Raw genomic sequence first — 21751 nt, 5'->3', positions numbered from 1 at the left:
CACTAACCCAGCGATAGCAACTCTACAGAGCCATAGTCATTGTCTTAGCCTTAGTCTTGCCTTGTTTTCCTGCCGTGTTTGACCCTGCTCTTGTTTCCTGGATTTACCCTTTGCCTCTGCTGTTTGGACTCTGTTCGCTCCCTGTTTGGATTATTGCTCTCGTCTCTGGATTATCTCTCTGCCTTGCCCCTTTGGATACTGTTCGCCGATCATCGACCCACGCTTGCGCCCCGGATTGCTCTGTCTTGCCTCTGCCATACCTGTTTGCCACTGTCTGACCCTGCCTGTTTTCTGACCATGTTTTTTAATAAAGCTTTGCACATGGATCCGCACGTCTCACGTCTCGTCAACCCCGTAACAGATACACTCTATTAGCTATGACTTTTAGATATTAAAGTTTTAGAAGAACAAAATCATTCAACTTTAAAACTATTGGCTTCATACATCAAGTCACTTGGCACAGCACTTAAGATGGTTTTGCCAAGAAATTAAGTAGCACAACATCTGAAATGTACCTGAATAATATACCTGTACAATATTTCCATCTGTTTTCCTCCAAGAGAAAGACTGTACATTTATCTGCTAAAATGAAAAATTGTTCATTATCAGCTAAATGTGTCATAATTAATGGACAGATCAGTCTGATACTTCAACATGTGGGTATTCTATATGTGTAATATCTCAGTCCGTTACACTTTTGTAAAATTACTTATTTGCTTATCCATTTATTATGTCCAAATGGCCTAAAAATGCATGACCATGACATTAGTGCTGCATGTTGGACAGTTCAGGTGATGCTGTGCTCTGAAACATCATCTCAGAGCCAGGCTCACGACAGGCTCTCAGATGCTAACGATGCACATGAGGGTTATTGAAAATTTAATGTGAATAGCGTGAGCTGCCATGTATCATGTTCACAGGGGTCACAAGTGAAGAGAAGGTGCAAATGTTTAATGTAACACATATTCCCAAAGTCCTACATCACAAATGCACATGCAGACAGGAGAGAAATGAATAGCAAGCAAAAAATAAAATGCCTTGACATTCAGTTTTCATAAAAGTAAATGTCGAAGCAATAAACACCAGCTTAGTTTTTGCCAAGCGTTTACTCAGGATGTACTGTACAAACAAACATAAAAGCTTGAAAAAAAATAACCACTGGGAATTTCAATGTAAGGACAGATAAATTAAGCATAAACAATACAAATTTTAATAATATGTAGGTTGAAATCAACGTTGTTCAGAAAAAAATAATAATTAGCTTCTACTTAGTGCATCCTTATATTCTAGTCTTGGTCAAGACCCAGTGGAGTGTGTCTCAGTGCTCTGATAAGAATCTCACATGAACACCACATTTCAGCTTTTTCAGATAATTTGCTTACAAACTCCAGCTTTTGCCTGGAGAGAGCGGACATAGAGTTGCTCAACAGAAAAACGCTAATCTATAATCATGTCAACCACAGAAACTCCCGCTAATGAAGTGTTCTTGCAGAAAGACCCGACACCAGTCCAGTCGATGTAGCCATTGAAAATGAAGTAAATCCTTCGCTACAAGATTTTCCTGCAAGATAGAAACCAGTCTCGCAATGCCACAGATCAAAGTGAATGATGTGTTCTGGAATAAATAAATAAATAAAAAAAAAACATTGGCTGAAATGAAATGGCTCTTTCTTTCATCTTATGGTGCATGACTTCCATAAGAAAGAAAAATCACAAAATGAGATCCCTTTAATGTTTCAATTGTTTCTCCAACAGCAATGAGATTAAACAAAGAACAAAGAAAACTTTTTCTTAAGTCTCACATTTTTCTTCTGAGCAAAAGACTCATATGCGTCCCCTCCATAGAGTTACTCAATATTATCTCAAACTGCACTCAGAAATGTTTGTAATCAAAAGTCCGAAAGAAATGCCATCAGAGTTTTTGTCATGGGTTTGATTCCTAGGGCAGGCAAGAACTGATCAAATGTGAAATTTAAAATGTAATATAAGTCACTTTAAGAGCATCCAAACACATAAATGGAAAAATGCGAATGTATTGTTTTAAAATGAAGGTAGTATAGTATTATATATATTCTAAAACCTTTGTTCTGCCAAATGAAGTATGGAGACTGATAGCCATTTGGCTTATACTTATACACTGTTGAATGCTTCAACACTCAACACCCTCTTAATCATCTCCTGTAATCAGCCAGTGGAACATAATATTGCTCATTATTATATTTTATTGAGGGGAAATCTATTTGCTGGTAACTATTTTAACTGTGACAGATATACAGTTGACAGTTTCATTTAATTTATTTATTATTTTATTACTATTTTATCTCTATTTTTAATAAAAATTATTTAAAAAAAAATGTTTTACTATGTTGCTTGTAGTTTCCTATGCAGTTTTGCTTCTGGCATTTTTTCTTTTCTTTTTAAAGTCAACTTTTCTCCAGGTATTGGGAACAATTTGTCTAACTACTGTCAGATCAGGTAGTTCTTAGATGACTGATCATGTGATGGGAATAACAGTAGTCTGGAAGTTGGGTTCAGTATGTTCTCAGTGATCAGATTTTAGATTGCTGGAGTTATTTCACTGGTTCGTTCGGAACTTATAAAATGACATTTGATTGTAAAACGTCAACCACAAAGATATATGAATATTTTTTTCCCCCTCTATTTTATTGTATGTGGTTTTGAAAATACTGGTAAGGTATTTTTTTAAAAACTTAATACTGCTCGCCATCTAGTGGTAAAACATGATTAGTGACTGGTGCACAGCAAATATTACTGCAAATGTATTGTTGCCGGTCTGCTTGTTTTTGACCAATGCATGTTTAGTTTCATCTAATGGAGACATCAACAGGACGTGAGATCGTATTCAGGTTACATTGCTCATACAGAGGTTTACATTTACATGGCATTAGAATGATTTCTGAGGTTCATGTGACACTCAAGACTGGAGTAGCCTATAGCTATTGCCATCAGGAATTATTTATATTTTAAAATACATTCCAATAGAATATTTCACAATACTACTATTCTTACTGTATTTTTGACCATTTCACAATTTAATTTTGAAATGCAGCATTAGTGAGCATGGAAAACATCTTTAAACTTCTAAAAACTTACAAACTCCAGACTTTTAAACAATGGTGAATGACAGTTTGCACTTATGCTGAGCGCTCAAACACAAGCACTAATTTTACAAGAGACTGCAGGAGAATCTTTGCCTGGATGAGCACACTGATTTCACACAATGAACAGTCAAGTTTAAGACCTGGTTATTTTTTGACCTCCTGTTTCCTCATACCTTAGGGTGTGTTTAAGAACTTCCCGGTTTAATCCATAAAACATAAATAAACGGGTGCTTTAACAGTGCATGTGCTCATGCACACCTGATTTTTTACAAACAAACATTCTGTTAGCTGCAGACTGAAACTGTTAGCTGCAGTCATCTCTGATCTGAACAATTTTGAGAAGTGCATCTTTATGAGTGTCAAATGAATAATCACATAGGCCTTCCACTCTCAGTGTACTGTGTGGGCTATAAAGACCTCTAATTTCTCGTTAAGTGTTTGAGGAAATGTTAGTGTATTAGGAAGTTACAGGAAATGTTAAATAGTAACTCAAGGCATAAAGCTCACTTCTGTGATGAAGAAGATGACTCACTCCACATACGTATGTTTCTAGGGAGTGAAGGCAGACAATACAAAAACACAGATGACACTTGATAAGACAACCACACGTCTCTGAATGTCTGGTGATGACTGTGTGCATCCACAATACTGCATCCATACACACTTAAAGACTGAAAACTATCCTGAGGGGAAAGTAAGGGATCAACAACAGGTGAGTTCAAATTAATGTAAAATATCTTATGTTGTAACCTATTGAAATGTGTATGTTAATGACTGAGACTTCGTATCGATTTATTTGTACATGGTATCATAATATGGTTAAATATGGCTCTGTATTTATTTGGCCGTTTACTATGGTATCACTGAAAAATGATATAATTTTTTTGTACCAAATACAGCCACAGTTTATTGATGGCACATTAGCTTGTCTTTCTGTTCTGCACTAATTTCTGCTAATAGCCTATTTCAACCATGACCGAATCTCTATTTTAGAACAAATATTGTAAGAGACAGAATCGTTATCACTTGTACAGTACTGCTTCATATTTTTTTTCTGCCTCTTTATGAAATTTCTATTCCAATAAAGGCCACTTGTGGCCATTAAGCGCCACTTTTAGCCAGCATTCATTCACTTGTACTGATCATACTTTTCATTTATTAGAGTTAGACTTTTTGAAGTGTGTGATTCGTCTTCACGAATTTAAAATTGCACATTTTGAGCACTGAACAACATGCCATTCCTGTTGTTGGTTCAGTTCGTCGTATCGATTGAATAAATGATTCAATGACTCATTCATAACACACAAAAGGCACCTCATTGACATTAACATGCAGAAAGTGCCACTGAACAAATCAGTGAATGAACAAATGTTGAACAAAAAAATCTGTTTTTTAAGTGCTGTGTGAATAATCATTAATTATCCAAAACCTTATATATCAAACTATATTACTATCTGATACAGTGAATGCATCAATGTACCATGATAACTGTACGGTGTGTTTTTATGTTTATATTTTATGATCTGTATTTTTCAATTATGTACTTATATACAGTATACTGTGATATAAAACTACCTTTATTCATTAAATAAATCAGTTTACATTTTCAGTGTAAAAATTGTCACTTCTCTGTATTAGTTCTCAAGAAGCAAGAGAAAGTAATGGCGGGGCTGGGAACGAATTCAACTGACTGTCTTCCAATTGATGACTACATAAAGACTTATTATCTGCCAGTGATGTACAGCATCATTTCTGTAGTTGGACTTGTGGGAAACTTCCTGGTGATCATCACGTACCTGGCAAAACTCAGGCCTTGGAAGAGCAGCAGCATTATAATGGTGAACCTTGCAGTAGCTGATCTGCTGTATGCGTTGAGTTTACCTGTGCTGATCCAGTTTTACGTTACCAGAAACTGGACCCTGGGAGAGTTCATGTGCCGTTTCATCCGCTTCTGCTTCCACTACAACCTCTACGGCAGTATCCTCTTCCTAACCTGCCTCAGCATCTTCCGTTACATCGCAGTGGTGCACCCACTGAAGGCTGCTGAGATCCGGAGGAAAAGATGGGCCATCTTGGCTTGTCTGGCAGTCTGGGCCATTTCCTTGGTGGAGATCGGCCCGATGCTGGGGATGATTACTGTACAGCAGAAGGACAACATGACAAAATGCCTTGACTTCGCCAGTAATGATCCACAGGTGGTGTGGTGGTATGGTTGGATACTCACAGTGTTTGGATATGTGTTGCCATTGCTGGTGGTGTGCTGGAGCTACACTCACATTGCAGGCTCTCTGGGCAGCAGCATATTCAGAAACAGGCCGAGTCGTTCCCGAGCCCGCATGCTGTCCATTCTGATTCTGGTCGTGTTTGTGCTGTGCTTCTTCCCATACCATATCATGCGTTTACTGAGGGTGGATAGCCTGCGCAGACCTGGCGTGTCATGCATGCAGAGGAGAGGCATCCATGCAGCATACATATTGTCACGACCCCTGGCTGGCCTCAACACTTTCTTCAACCTAGCACTGTATACACTGGCAGGAGACAAGTTTCAGCAGGCTTTCTGGAGCTTTGTGCATCGGAAGGAGAGCACAAGCAGCACTATATTTGTAATCCACTCTCCAAACAACAAGTCAAAGAAAGATCTCATGAGGATCTGATATAAAGAGTGTGTATATACTGCATATGTACTGCTCATAGATACTATAAAGAAGTTTGGGGTTGGTAAGATTTTTTTAATGGATTTTGAATGAAGCCTCTTATGCTCACCAAGGCTGCATTTATTTGATAAAAATATAGTATAAAAAAAAAAAAGTAATATTGTGTCATTTTAAAACTTTTAAAATGTAATTTATTCCCGTCATGTCAAAGCTGAATTCCAGTCACAGGGTGTTTTAATAATACTTTTCATTTGCTGATTTGGAAACATTTATTCTAATTACCAGTGGTAAAGTCACATGTTCGGCTTTGTATTTGTGTGAAAACAATGATAGATTTTTTTATCAAGGTTGCATGATGAATAGAAAGTCCAAAAGAACAACATTTATTTTAAAACTAAATGTTATAATGATAATGATGTAATGATGTTTGTAACATTATAAATGTCTTTACTGTCTTTATTGTTTAATCAATTTAATGCATCCTTACTGGGGAAAAGGCTTCATTTTTTTAAAGAAAAATCTTACTGACCCCAAGCTTTGAACAGTTGTGTATATATGTATATTAATACTGGTATCATTTGACAGACTTGTACAAAATGTAAAATAGTGGGTAATAGCATTTTAACTACTGTATTCTGTATTACTGCTGCTTTGTTCTGTACTGTGAACATTATAGAAAAAAAGAGTCAAACAATAATTAAGTTAACTTAAATTGTAAATATTATTAATTAAATACATCTAAATTATAAAAAAGTATTAAACCATATATATATATATATATATATATATATATATATGAAAAAAATGATTTAATGTTGCAAAAAACTTTATGTATGTTTTATTTGAAACATTTCATCTAGAAATGATTCTGGGTCATTTGGGTCATATGCTTTGAATTCATTTAGAAAGTTTCTCCACCCATCCATGAGACTTCATCCAGTCTTGGAAAATCTTATTCTCCAGCTATTTCAATCCCAGAAGTACTACAGTAGACATTAGATAGGCTATTACATTAGTATAAGTGGCCTGACATTCCTTCAGCTCAGTCAGTTTTCAGCAACAATGAACATTGTTCTTTGCTCCACTGTAATGTTTGCAAGGACTGTCAAAAACAAGGTAAATGAGCTCATTTAGGAGAAATCCTATACTTTTCCACACCAAATGCAGTATACACACCATCAGAGCACAGACAGAAAACTGGTGTGGAAATGAACAAAGCATATCCTTTGTGCATAAACATCTGCTGACCAATGATGTTAGTTCAGTTCATCATATCAGTCGAGTTGATTCAGTTATTCATTCATATTTACACAAATGCACACTTGTAACAAATAGACACTCACATGTAAATTCAAGTCACTGAGATCAAAAGAGATCACTTGCACTTCTTCCATATCACTGCATTCTTTGAAGAGATTCATGGATGATAAATAGTAGTATACTGTTTTTTATTTATGACAAAAATAAAAATATCTCAAACAGGAAGTTTGAAACTGTGATTTAAATGTAAGTTTCTAACAAGATAACAGTCAATCACGAACCCATTTCCTTGGTGTAGTTTGGATTTGGCAACTTGTAAGCGATAATGTTCTTTTAAAGCACACAATAGTTTCAAAATTCCTGTATATGTTGCAAAATGAAATGTGGACTTTAACACTGACTTTAACCATAAAAAGCCATAGAAATATTCCTTAAGCAATGGCAAATAACCTAATTAGCAAACTGAAGTTGTGACTCAACAGCTCTATTGTGCTCTCCTGTGCATATGGTGATGGTTAAAGGAAATCTAATTTGCACAGAAGTAACAATGGCAAAGTTCATCTGTTAATACTATAGGTTAATTATTGACATTGTTGTTGGCATAACAAACAATAAAATAATTTGTATTTCCTGTTATCACACAGTAACTATATATATATATATATATAGAGAGAGAGAGAGAGAGAGAGAGAGAGAGAGAGATTTATTATATATATATATGTGTGTGTGTGTGTGTGTGTGTGTGTGTGTGTGTGTGTGTGTGTATGCGTGTGTGTGTGTGTGTGTGTGTGTGTGTGTGTGTGTGTGTGTGTATGTATATCTACCAAACCATACTCGGGCACTAATGCAGGTGTCTTTTTTTTACACTACTTCTCTCTCTCTCTCTCTCTCTCTCTCTCTCTCTCTAAGACTTGAGTAACAAAGACATAACAATCTTTCAGTGAAAAAGCTATTTCAAGTGTTCTGAAAATTATATTTCTGACAACTGGACAATTTCTGTCACTAAGGACATAATCAGGATGTGCCATAGCAGACCATGAGATGGAAAACGGTTTTCAGGTAACCGGTGGATGAATCAGTCATTGCCTTTTAACATGGCATCTTTTCATTCTGCTAAATTACCAGAAATGCGTCATTGTGGAATGTAATTTTGTAGAGCAAGTTGACCTTTCTCTAGAAGGTCACTCCAACTGTTTCTTATAAAGGTGTGCTAAATAATGGTTTTCAGTTATGAGTACCCAAAAATCACATATGTATTTGTTGCCCATCATTAAGATATTCTACAACCAATAGTACTGTGGTAAATTGAGTATAAGGCTGGTCAGTAGTGGGGACCACCATTGTATAGAATAAAACAACTTTTTTTAGGAGTCCTCATCTCATGTAAGTGGACATTATTTAAAACATGCAAAAAATTGCTTAGTTGTAGCCTATAACTTTTTTAAAAGGTAAATACTTCAATGTAATGTAAAATGACTTCAATAAAATTAGTCAGTTAGTCAAAAAGCGGAACCGTGCAGTTGTTTGTGTTAAGATCAAAACACATTTTATGAGCAATCAATGCAATTTTCAAGGTGTTCACACAACTTACAGTATTCTTAACTCTGTATAAAGAATGGGAAACAGTAAAACATTGGTGGAGTTGCTCTGCCCTCTAGTGGTTGAATCACAAAAACAGAGACTATGGGACCTTTGAGATTTTTCCCCATTTGGACACTTAAACCACACTTTCTGTGAAAATACAATTACATTAGATACAAAATATCACACCAGATGGCACCTGCAAACAAGTGATGCCAGACCTCTGAGCAGAACTAAAACTTCATTGAAGTGTGAAATATGCAGCATAAACAAAAGCTTAATGCTTCAGCCTGTGGTTAATATAATTTAGAATTTTACAAATTTGAGCATCACTTTTTTCCTTTAATGTGTCCTTGTGGTATTTGTTATTTTACTTTATGTAAGAATGAATAAAATTAAAAGTAAAATTTATCAAACAAGCCAAAACAGCAAAATGTACAGACTTATAAGGGGTTATTTTTAATATCATATTGCACTTAAGTGAACAAAGCAATTAAAACACATTGCAACATTATATTCATTTCAGAACACACACACACAGAGATACACACAAACTTACATTGGTACATAACCTCAGGCCTTCTGGCCTCACATAAAAAAAGTAAAAAAAAAAAAAATAGCAGCACAGATTCAAGTTAAAGCATTTGAAACAACATATACAAAGAAAACAAAACCGTAAACTTCTATTGTCTTTTTTTGGTCTGCAATCATACATTTCTGGTACTGCATTCCAAAACTTTGATCTTTAAATGTAGCATTCCCATGTTCTCCATAACCACAATGAGCAATACATAGTTTATTTGCTTTTAGGGATACAAAAATCACCCTTTATTTTACAGATGTGATTTGCATCAGCAGGGCTCGTATCTTTTATTCATTTGCACACAGCATCTGTGGATCTAGTTTTTAAAAGGTGCCACAAAGCACGGACCAGAAAAAGGTTTTCTTTTAAACCGCCAATGGTTCAAGGATGTAAAGTCCACAAGTGTTTCATTCCCTGTGTCTTTTTAGTGTGGACCGGCTACAGAAATGTGTGAAACAGCTCTGGGGAAGAAACAAAAAACTCATCCACTCATCCAATCTGCCTGAAATAAACATATACTTCTCTTGCTGCTTAATGCATTTCGTATTGGATTCATCCTGTGTACAAATATTCCTAAAGTCTTTATACAGCTCCATTGCAGGCCAAATGTGAACTGATAAGACAAGCAATTGAACTTTGAACAACTGTGTGCAATCTTTTGTCTCTCAATTTTTATTTATTTATTTTGTATTCATTATATACATAATCTCTCAAGTCATAAGCATTGTGTTTTAACTTATTAATAGTCTCATTTTGTTTGTCTGTTTTGTTTAAACTTTTATTTTCATTGCATTTTATTTCATTTTTTAAGTGTTCATCTTGTGCAACTCATACTCCAATAAATAATACTTGACAAAAACAACTTGAAAAAATATTTTAAATATCTTATAGTGTTTACAGTAGCAACTGTAAAATTTATCTGCTACTGTGTCAACAGATGAGGCTTTTGTTGTGACGGAATCTGCCAACCCTGAATTGTACAATGTATCATTGAGAAACTATACTAGAGACTAGAGATTCTCAGAACAAACTGTCTCCATGCTGCAAGCTTGCTTCTTTAAAAGAGAGAGAGAGAGAGAGAGAGAGAGCAGAGAGAGTGTCTACTGAGAATCTTTACTGGCAACAGGCCTGAGCATTAAAAACTTGTCAGCATTTTACTCCATTCACTGCCTAGCAGATTTTGAATGCAGGAACACATCTTGAGTGTACACCCTTCACATTTCCAGGGCTGTAGCTTTATATAACTCTGTGGTGTAGGGTTTGTTGTTCCTTCTCAAAGATGTTGGAGGTTGCTTGGCAAATGAGCACAAATCCTCCTTTTTCAGTCTATATACATCGCAGCCTTTTTCAGTCTATATACATTGCAGCCTTTATTTTATCGCAAAGGAATCAGCAGAAATCCTGAATAAACCACACTGCAAAAATCATTTTCTTAATCAGTATTTTTGCCATGTTTTACAGTAAAAATATCGAAAAACTAAATCTGAGTGCTAAATGAGTAATTGTAATGTAAAAATGTTAATTACTGAAAAGCTGGATCTGTACTTGCACTGTGCACAATGACAAAGCTGAATTTAATCTAATAAATTTTGTGCAAAGCAAAATACTAACACTTCTCAGAGAATATTCACAACTGTTCAAATGTTTGGGGTCAGCAAGTTTTAAGAAATTAATCCTTTTATTCAGCAATGACCCAATAAATTAATCAAAAGTGACAAGACATTTGTAATGTTACAAAAATGTCTATTTCAAATAAATGCTGTTCTTTCGAACGTTATATAAATCAAAAAATTCTGAAAAAACTAAAATCACAGTTTACACAAAAATATTAAGCAGCACAATTGTTTTCAACATTAATAATAATAGGAAATGTTTCTTAAGCACCAAATCAGCCTATTAGAATGGAGCAATGGCTGTTGAAATTCAGCTTTTACAGGAATATATTTACATAGAAAACAGTTATTTTAAATTGCAATGTTATTTCACAAAATTACTGCTTTTACTGTAGTTTTGAACAAACTGATTGATGACAGCCTTTAAAAAACATTCTAAAAAAGTACCAACCTAAAATTTTGAAGAGTTATTGTATCTTCAAATACAAGTCTATTTTTCTCACTTTCGAGTTTACTTCTCAAGTTTAATTTTGAGTGTGTGTGTGTGTGTGTGTGTGTGTACCTGCTTAACCATATTCTGGGGACAAATTTGTACCCAAAAGTGAGGTAAACCTGACAAAATCTCCAAAAACCTCCCTTTGGGGACATCCTCATTTGTAAAACGGGTTTAAAAATAAATTAAACTAAGTTTTTTTGAAATTGTAAAAATGCAGAAAGTCTCCTGTGAGGGCTAAGTTTAGGTGTAGGGCAATAGCACATACAATTTCTACAGTATAAAAATCATTAAGCCTATGGAATGTCCCCATTTAGATAGCTAAGTAAACGTGTGTGTGTGTGTGTGTGTGTGTGTGTGTGTGTGTGTTGATTTTTAGCAGTAAAACTATTTTTTAATGTTTAAAACTAAAAAAGAAGGGTAAGAAAAATAAATGTAATTCAAATATGTTTTTTTTTAAAACAAGTCTAAATGAATTAAAATTTTGCTTCTTATGTAATTTAATTAATAAAAAATTCCTGGAAAATAAGTAAAAAAAATACTGGTCAAGGCAATGATTTTTTATTTATTTTTTTGCAGGCTTCATGACAAAAAAAAAAAAACTCAGAGTGCTAAACTGAAAGACAGCCCAAAATGTGACCTACTCTTCCTCAAGTGAGCCATTACGTTCTCTGTGTCCTAGCGCATGTTTCCAAGAGGTATCACCAATGGACCACTTGGCTGGCATAGTCCTCAGTTGTGGTGACCTGAGGTTGGTTTTCCACACTGGGCTGTTTGTTCTGGTTGACTCGGCGCTCCCTGAGCCAGCGTCTCTCTTCTCGCCTCTTCAATCTCTCCTCCTGCCGCTCACGCTGGCGGATGAACTGGTATCTCTGTTGGAAAAGTTCCTTGGCGAACTCGTACAACTGCATATCCAGGAAATTCAGTTGCTCAATGCGTCTGCGCATGTCGTCACGCAGCTCCACATTGGCGGCACGCGTGCTGTTGATCTGCGTGAAGGCGGAAATGAAACGTAGACGGAAAGTGCGCTCGAACAGGTACTGCGTCTTGCGCTGGAACTCCGTCAGGCCATAGAAGGCCATGTTCTTCAGGTTACTCTTGGCGCTGGCCAAGAGAATGGGGTTGCGCTCGCTCTCGTTCATGGTGGAGAGGTTGTAGCAGCCCACCAGGCTGAGATCGGCCAACATGCGCACCTGCCGGTTGTTGGCCAGGTTTGAAGGGCAGTCCATGAACTCATGCAGTGTGACCCCTGACCAGTCGTCTCCGTTATAGCAGGTGGGCAGCTCGTCCTGTGTGGGCGACCGGCCGTCACACATGTGAAGAGAAGTCTTCCAGGTGGCACCACGCTGCACGTGTTTCCATTCGCTCAGGTAACGTGACACAGGGTCTCGCAGCATGGTGATGTAGTAGAAGTTCCTGAAATTAAAATCACAAAGTTACTTCATTTTACTTACTTTTTAGCAATTTAGTTTGTAAGTCATGTTGTAGAACAAAACATGAAAGGCCTAAGCTTACTCATAAAACCGTTGTTGAATAAAGATTGTGAGCGAAAATCTGCAGAATTTCTAAAGGTAAACATTGTAAATGCATTAAAAAACAAAATTAAATATAAACACTTCGCTAATACATTGCCAAAGTAATAATAATAATAATAATTCATTACATTTATATAGCGCTTTTCTGCTTCTCTAAGCACTCAAAGCGCTCTACATTATGAGGGGTGGTGTCTAAAGTGACTAAACACAACGTAATAATAACACTTTGCTAATACTTTTCTAAACTACAACTCATCAAGAATGTAAACATACTTGTGTTGTTTGAAGTCATAGCAAATTGTTAGCTATTTAGCTGCTAATTTATGTTACAGAACAAAACGTCAAAGTCTCTTCAAACGTTAAGAACAGGTCCTATTTTACTCAGAAATTAAAACAGTTTTTATGAGTAAAGATTGTGACTGAATATCTGCAGAGTGAAGGTAAATATGATAAATTTTCCTGTTAAATGACTCGATGTAATGCAAATGTAGCATTATTTGCTAATATGTTGCTAAACACAATTTATCAAGCATGCAAACTCACATCGTCGTGGTGTTTAAAGTCCTTGAATATGTTTTAAAACAAAAGTTTTTTTCAAGTAAAAAAAACTACACTAAAAACCCATGGGAAATTCTAGACAGAACCCATGGAGAATTAGCCTTTCTGGTGAGCGAATTAGCATAGTGACTGAACAGCTCTATATTCTGCAGAGCTTTATGTATGATTCTTTCTCAAAAAAAAAAAAACTGTTACAACCGTGATGAACTTATCAATCTGTCATCTAGCTTCATCATTTCAGTTATTCAATGTAATACTGTGCACCAGCACTTTCAGCACAGAGCGGCTGCAAAACAGAACATATTCTTTTTACACACACCACTGCATCTCTTACAGAGAAAGACCATCTTCTCAATCCTTGTAAACTAGAGGACAGACACAGAAGGGTGAAAAACTGATACATGTTTCAACTCATCCGTCCTCAGGAGTGCACCATGGAGGACATTTGTAGGTTAAATAGTGACATGCTGAATAAATGACTAAAAATTCAAGAACGAAAACCATGTCTGTGTGTCTTTTTTAGTGTGTAACCTAAACCAAAATTTTATGGAAGCTAAAGATTGTTCATTTTTGTTTTTCTAATACAGTCTACTTACATAGCATAGCACTTAATGTCTGTGAAATCTTTTTATTTGCTAATACAGAATTTATTGTGTCCTACCCATTTTTACAGACTTGCACTTGACATGCGAGAGGAAAATTAATTTGACATTAATTTGTTCCCTTGTTTTAGTTAAATATTAGCTACGTTGTTCCAAATTGTTTCTTTATTTCAATTTATTTATATTACAGCCACAATGTAACTAAAAAAAAGGAACTAATTAGTACAAGGTGGCCATTGATGAGGCCACAATTTAACTAAAGCAAGGGAACAAATTAATAGAATATGGCCACAAATAAGAAGTCGTGGAAGCATATTTTTAACTTGTGGCCACAATATAATTTTTTCCCCCTACATGTCATGTGCAGGGTTTGACGTATATTCTAGTGTAACAGTGTATTTCCAGGTGAAACAGAATAAAATGCATTTTGGGAATCATATTACAGTACACACCAGAAGGGAGCCAGTGAAAATCAAAATGTAATAAAATGATGCCGAAATAGCTACAGTATTTGGCTATTGGTTTATGTAATCCAATAGCCCATATGGATTCCCATATGTTTGTAATGACTCACTGAATGACAGGAAAGTGCATTAAGAAAACAATGGGGTCCATTTTTATTTGTTCACTTTGTCTAACTGTAACAGTATCTATTAAGAGAAGTTACAGTTGTATGATGCTGTAAAGAACAGTTGAAGATACAGCCATAGAGCTACATTCACAGTCAATTAGATTGTCAGCCATTGTACATTAATCACAACTGTTATCGTTTGCGCTTACGTTTGAAGACACGTGAGGGAACAGATGCCACCACAGTTTTATTAGCAGCAGGCCGATGCGTTAATGAAGAGAGAGGAACCAGGCACAGTCATGGTCTGATGGAGAATGGGACTGAGGCAGGTGGCGACCGCCTCTGTGCTGGAAAAATAGTGAATGAGGTAGTTCTGATGTTCCCCCTGAGAGGACAGACGCCCGGGATAGAGAATACAGCCTCTCTCTCACCTTCTCCGACTCCTGAAGCTTTCAAGGGCTTTGACTGTTTTGTACCTCTGACAAGACAGTTTACAATAATTGGGGACTGAATTAAAGATACACTATGTAATGTTTGGCCCAATTGTAGTTTAAAATCTATATATTAAGCTGTTGCATAATAACGTAACAAAAGTTTACAAGTCACTAACATTTGATATAACGATTGCTGGTCTGATAAGATCAAATGTTATAATATGAACTCATGGCTACATATCAGTACAATTAAATATTTTTCCTGTTGAATGCTGCAGTGCACAGGGAAGGAGACCTGAGACCATTCTTCTTAATGAATATCAAAGATAAGAGGTTTCAATGCTAAAATCTTGTGGGAAAACAGCTTACATTTAATCACTCAACAGCCTATCGGCAAATCTTCAACAAAGTCTTAGCTGTCACTAGGGCAGTAGCTCTTCAAAAGGTACTAAAATCTACCTTTTAGGCACAAACACATATCTGCAAGGTACTAAAATGCATCCTTTTAGGGGTAAGTAAGGTACGAATGTGACAACTTTGTACCTTACTTATGTACCATTTTTTTCTGAGAGGGCATGTTTTCCATTAAGTATTAGTTTTGGGTTGACCTTTTTTTAGAGTTTACAACTAGGGGGAAAAAAATATAAGAGAAGTCACTGCAATTTTGTGACTGGTCAGATTCATTTTACAGCACTTCTCATTCATTTCTAGTACCTGCAAACAGCGACTTGGCTGTTGTACAGCTCACTGACGTCAAGGCTGTAATATGATTACTAGGGCACACGTGATCCAAGCTGGCTGTTATGCTTTCTCCAATGGTAGAGCTGCAGACCTTGCTATCTACTGTACCAATAATAAGTCTATATCTGATCTTTTTCTGTTTACGGATATGATTTGGCATGACTTGCATTGGTAAATGAAGTATGCAGTTTCTTGCAAAATTGCATGCCGACCGCTCTAAAAGAGAAATAATTTTTATACACTTATCAGAGTGTCTCTGGGTAAAGTAAAGATGCAGTTTGGAAGATGTACTCTTTTTGCACTCTCTCTTTAATAACATTTGGTTATTTGTTTATTTTTTAAAAATGTAGCTTTAATACCATATATAATTTGAATTGGAGTAATAATTTGAAAGTTTAGTCCAGTGTTATTTTATTTTTATTTTATAGTATTTATTTTATTTTTTAGTATTTATTTTATTTTATAGTATTTATTAATTGATATTATTTGAATGAGCTATTATTGCTATATTTTCAGTTTCCAGTTTAGACATTTAATTTTTATATTTATATTTTATTTTATTATTCTATTTAGCCTAAATTAGGTTTTAGTTGTAGTAATTTTAGTCCTTCTAGGCAATTTCTAATTTTTAAGTTTTATTAAGTTTAAATTTGTAATCAAGTTTTATTTCTGCTTTATTTAAATAATAAAAATAAAAAGATTTTTAATAGTTTTAGTTAACAATAACAACACTGATTTAGCATGAGACCAGGTTGGATTTAGCCCTTTTGAAGAGTTTAAGTCTGTGTGGTTGTGGTTGTGACCAACTTCATCAGGTTGTGAATGACCGGGGAAGCAAATATTCCGATTTTGACATAAAACAAAGATTTATTTTTTTATGTGGATTAACTTGCACAGATTAAGTGTTCAATATGAGACAAGTAAGGTGCACTACTGATTAAATCAATTAGCTTTTTTATTTTTAACTCTTCCTGGACTTTAAAGGTGAAGCATAAGTCCCCGGTGTTTCCCAAATTCACAGCACACCACAAAGAAAAGAAATTTGTATCTGAAGTCATCTTTAACCTGCAACTGGAAAAAGTATTCTAAAAATATAATATCATATATATATATATATATATATATACACACACACACACACACACACAAATTACATTTAAATTAGGAATAAATGAAACTACGAAGACTCCGGTGAGGAAGCATAAATAGAAAAGAGATGCTCATATTTGTAAATGTGTCAGTGGAAATCAGTAGCTAGCGTTACACGATGATGATGTTGAGTGGGAGGGGAGACATGTCAGGGTTTAGCGCACACACACAGGGTGTCAGGCTGTTGGGTGTGATTAGAACCCTGCCGGCAGCAGCTATATCCAGCTCGTCTTTCAGAGTGGGTGGAGTGCAGACACTCTCTCATTAGCCTGTCCCAGGGACACAAACACATGCAGGAAGTGGTGTCAGAACAAGCCGACTGCAAAAAGGTCATGGTGAGCACCATCAGTGTCACAGTATAATAGCCTCAAACGGCTCCAGTTCGGCCCTTTACCTCAGCCAAGCACAACCCAGGTGCAACTGTGGTGAGCTGTGCTCGTTTCTTTCTGCTCGATGATATGTAATTGAAACATAGCCCACAACTGTTCCATGAAGCACCCATTTCTGCCCACAAAATGTTACTGAATACCTGGGAAATGACTTCGAATATACTGCCTGTCTCTCTTGGCTTATAGTAACAGGAAGAAATGAATTCAGGGATTTTGATGGACTGTCTTTCTAAACCATAAAGAGAGATATTTAGAGTGCAGAAAAAGCTCCTTACACATTGACTCTTATGTTGTCATTATATTAAAGTCATATAATTTGATTATAGAAATATTGTATGAAATATCTCATTAATGTATGATTTTTTTTATGCATATGGACACAAAATCTTTTACACTACTATCCAAAAGTTTGTGTTTGGAAAGGATTTAAATTTTTTTAAATATCTCTTATGTTCACCAAGGCTGCATTTATTATTACCAAATTATGATATATTACTATTATATATTACTTTATATTATTTCCCAAAAAAACATTATTGCAATTTTTTTTTTAAATCAGCAGCCATTATTCAAGTCCTCAGTGTTACATGATCTTTCAGAAATGATATTCTAATATGCTGATTTAGTGCTCAAATAACACATTTTTATCATTATCAGACAAAAAGAAAATGGTTGGACATTTTTTTTTTGATAGATTTCAGTTCAGTATTTATTTGAAACAGAAATCTGTAGTAACATTATAAATGTCACACATACACACACACACAGTACAATTAAATACATATACACCTCCATAAACTTACATTATTCTGACTTGTGTACCTATACAAAAACACATACAAACATCTCTACATATACAGAAGAGGGAAAAAAATCTTAAATTATTCTAATACCAATAAATACCCAATTAGGGAAAATATAATTGTTACACACTGCTATATTTGATCAAATTAACCACACCACTTATAGTCCCGATGATATGTGCAAAATTTGAGGTGATATGTTAACTTTTTCATAAAAGCATGAAATTTGGTACACTTGTATAGTTTACGGCCCTAAACATTTTCAGAAATGGAGTCATCGCTAAAACACCTCCTGGTTGCCATGGCAACCATTTAACTTTAGGCCATAACCAAATTATGTATTTTGTGTCATATATCCTGAACCAAATATGATAACACAGAAAAGGTGCTGTCTACCCCTATGTTTGGATGGTCAAGGATTACAATGATACCTTATACAACATAAATTGTTCAGGTGAAGAGTTAATGGTGAAATCAGCAATGTAAGAAGGAAATAACTGTATCTGAGCATCACAGTATCGCAGCATTTACAAAAGTAATTTTTTTTTTTTGATAATTAACTACTATTTTATTCAATAAAATGATGTTTTAATTAATTAATTAATTATTAATTTGTTACATTTAGCGCTTTTCTGGGTACTCAAAGTGCTTTACATGGAAGGGGGAATCTCAATCTCAACTGTCCAGCATCCACCTGGATGATGCGACAGCAGCCATATTGCGCCAGAACGCCCACCACACACCAGCTAAATAATATTTAATTCAATAGTACAATAAAGAACTGTTTTCAAGAATACAATAATTTACTTCAGAGATATAAAAAATATAATATTAAGTGTATTTTTCCTTACCTCTCAGGTAGAGTAAGGTAGGCGGTAGTATGTTTCCAATACATTCTTGTTCTCTCTCAACAATGCTCTAACATCACATGCAAATGGCAACGCAATCTTGCTAAACTGTGTCCTATCTGCACCTCATCTGCTGCATTTTCTCTGGGTCTCTGGAATTGTCAGTCAGCGGTCAACAAACTGCATTCTGGCCATTGCTTCTCAGTCTACTCTTAGTATCTTGGGCTTGACTGAGACCTGGATTTGTCCAGAAGACTCCGCGACCCCTGCTGTTCTCTCTAACAAATTCCCTTTCTCTTACACGCCCAGTCAGTTTGGAAGGGTATTGGTCTTCTCATTTCTAGTAATTGGAAATAGTCAACCCACTCTTCCCTATGCATTGAACATTCTTTTGATTCAAGATTCAAGATTTTTATTTGTCACATACACAATTATACAGAGTATAACCAGCAGTGAAATGCTTTGAGTTTCAACTACTGAGTAATTAAACTCCATATTGTAATGATTTATCACCTTCCTGGTCATATATAATCCTTTATAGAGGAGCTGTATGGGCTGCTGTCCTCATTCTCTGTGGATGGTAGTACACTTGTAGTCTTTGGTGACTTCGAAATCCATCTGGAGAAGCCTTACACTGCAGACTTTCACTCCTAGCTTCATTTCAATCTCAGATGGCTTACCACCACAAGCACTAACAATCAGGCAACCAGCTTGACTTAATTTACACATGCAGCTGTTTCACAGACAACATTTGGTAAAACCTCTAGACATCTCGGCTCATTTCTTTATTATATTTAACCTACATATTACTACCTGTGTGCCACCAATTCCTCTACCAGTTACTTTTAGGCAAACCTATGCTCCCTTTCACCCTTCCATCTTTCCTCTGTAGGTCTCTTCCCTCACCCACCCATTTCTCATTAGGGGTCGACCGATTATCGGCCTGGCCGATTATTGGCACCGATATTAAAATTTTTTATGATAATCGGTATCGGTCATTTTCAAAACCGATGTGCCGATAAAATTATTTAATTTTGAAACGCGCTATTTGGCTCTGATGCAGCCTGTCGGAACTCACCACTCTGTGGCCTAGAGCAGTCTCCGCCCACCGCGCATCTGATTTGTTGAGAGTCAGGAGTCCGACCAATCAATGTGGAAGATTAAAGGCACTCTCACACCGAAAGCTCTTGCTAACTGGTGCTGCTTCATCACGCATCAGTTCTCTCTCAAAGGCAGCAGCAGACCTTGCACAAGTTGCAATAAATTACAATCCACTACACTGAAGTTGTAAAAACCTCAGTATTATCTATTTATGGTTTCCGAGATGGGGGAAACGCAGGGGGAATTGCGGAATCCAGTCATATAAATGGAATTTACTGTATAACGCGGAGTCACGAAATTTGTCAAAGTTTGGATGAATTAATTAAAAGTAGGTCAGTACACTTAAATCGACTCATGATATGGACTATCTGTAAACATTAAGCTGCAAAAAGACTATTTAAATATGAATTCTGCATGTTCGGCGTGTCTCTGTATATGTGAATGGCACAGACGCGCGGTTTTGACACACACACACACACACTGAAGTGCGCGACGCTCGCGGTGTTTTCCGCATCTGCCATGTCACTAAATGAGGACATAAATACATGAACATCATCCCCAGAACTGCTCTGAGTCTGAGAGTTACTTCATGAGCATTTGACTGTTTCGTTTGAGTAAAACGATCGTCACGTCATATCATAAATAGGCTACAGAAACTTAAGAGGTCCTCATGGCAACCCGTCAAAATAAAAGTTTGGTTTATTTACTAATGCTACTACAATTATTACAACTTTTGTTTAAAAGAACAATCACACAATACGCTATTTCTTACATGTTTTAATTTTAATAGTAAACACATTTGTTTGCCAAAAAATAGAGTTTAACTTCTACAATGGAGCTATGAAGACAATTCAATTATTTACACTTATTATATACATTGCGCTTTTTAAATTAATCAACTGATGTGCATTAGATGATGAATTGAATAGTCACCTCTTGTAGGTTATGATTTAGTCAACCGAAAATAATTAATGAAGAATTATGAGAGGTTATGCTATTACACATACATTTCTAACATGTAAATTATTGAAGCCAAATACTTACATTTCCCCAAGCTGTTTATCTGTAGTATTTAGTATTCATAGGCTTAATCATGAAGCATGCAGTGGCCCCACTTTTAACTCTCTCTTTATATATTACCCTTATTGTAGATGGATGCATGGGGGAAGACAAGAGTAAGAAGTGCAACCAACACTAGGGAAGGCCGTTTTTGTGTCAGAGCCCTTGTTATTCTTAATTTTGACATTCATTTTCATTTTTACACCAGACATATATATCGGTTCAATATATCGGTTATCGGTCTACTTAGTCTGTAATAATCGGTATCGGCATCGACCCTGAAAAACACATATCGGTCGACCCCTATTTCTCATCTCTGTAAATACAGCAAGTGACACTTTATGATCCACTTTAACTTCATTGAGCAAGTGAGGCAAAGCAAACGCACACCTATAGAGTTGCAAGTTGAAGGAAAAAATATGAACTAATTGAAAGAGAACAACTGCACACTCACTTAAGCATAGGCTATTTATTATGCTTAAGTGAGTGTGCAGTTGTTCTCTTTCAATTAGTCCACTTTAACTTCATGTCAAGACAATATCTGTCTAGAGAGGCCAGTGCATACTACCCCTTCTAACGTAAAAAGTTGCCCCATGTATCATCATCTTTACTGTATTTTTGATGAGAAATCTTTTGGGTGGCTCATCAATGTAAT

At 35.8% G+C, this 21751-nt stretch overlaps 2 protein-coding genes across 2 annotated transcripts in view; one reads left to right on the top strand and one right to left on the bottom strand.

Moving 5' to 3' along the window:
* Positions 1–4783: 4783 nt before the first annotated feature.
* On the top strand, positions 4784–5776 carry LOC306875611 (2-oxoglutarate receptor 1; the record flags this gene model as incomplete). The annotated part of the gene is made up of 1 exon (XM_079426298.1): positions 4784–5776. The coding sequence occupies one exon, from the start codon at positions 4784–4786 to the stop codon at positions 5774–5776; it is 993 nt and encodes a 330-aa protein (XP_079282424.1).
* Positions 5777–12007: 6231 nt separating this feature from the next.
* The window catches only part of hs6st3b (heparan sulfate 6-O-sulfotransferase 3b), a gene marked incomplete at both ends in the record, with an annotated part of 78230 nt that continues 68486 nt past the window's right edge, over positions 12008–21751 (bottom strand). Inside the window, one exon of the mRNA XM_079426895.1 lies at positions 12008–12722. Within this exon, the coding sequence (XP_079283021.1) occupies positions 12008–12722 (715 nt within the window). The remainder of the gene's footprint in view (positions 12723–21751) is intronic.

The sequence above is a fragment of the Barbus barbus genome (assembly GCF_936440315.1).
Source record: "Barbus barbus genome assembly, chromosome: 10".
Lineage (NCBI taxonomy): Eukaryota > Metazoa > Chordata > Actinopteri > Cypriniformes > Cyprinidae > Barbus > Barbus barbus.
The sequence above is the reverse complement of the archived record's forward strand: the minus strand, read 5'-3'. Positions and strand labels throughout refer to the sequence as shown.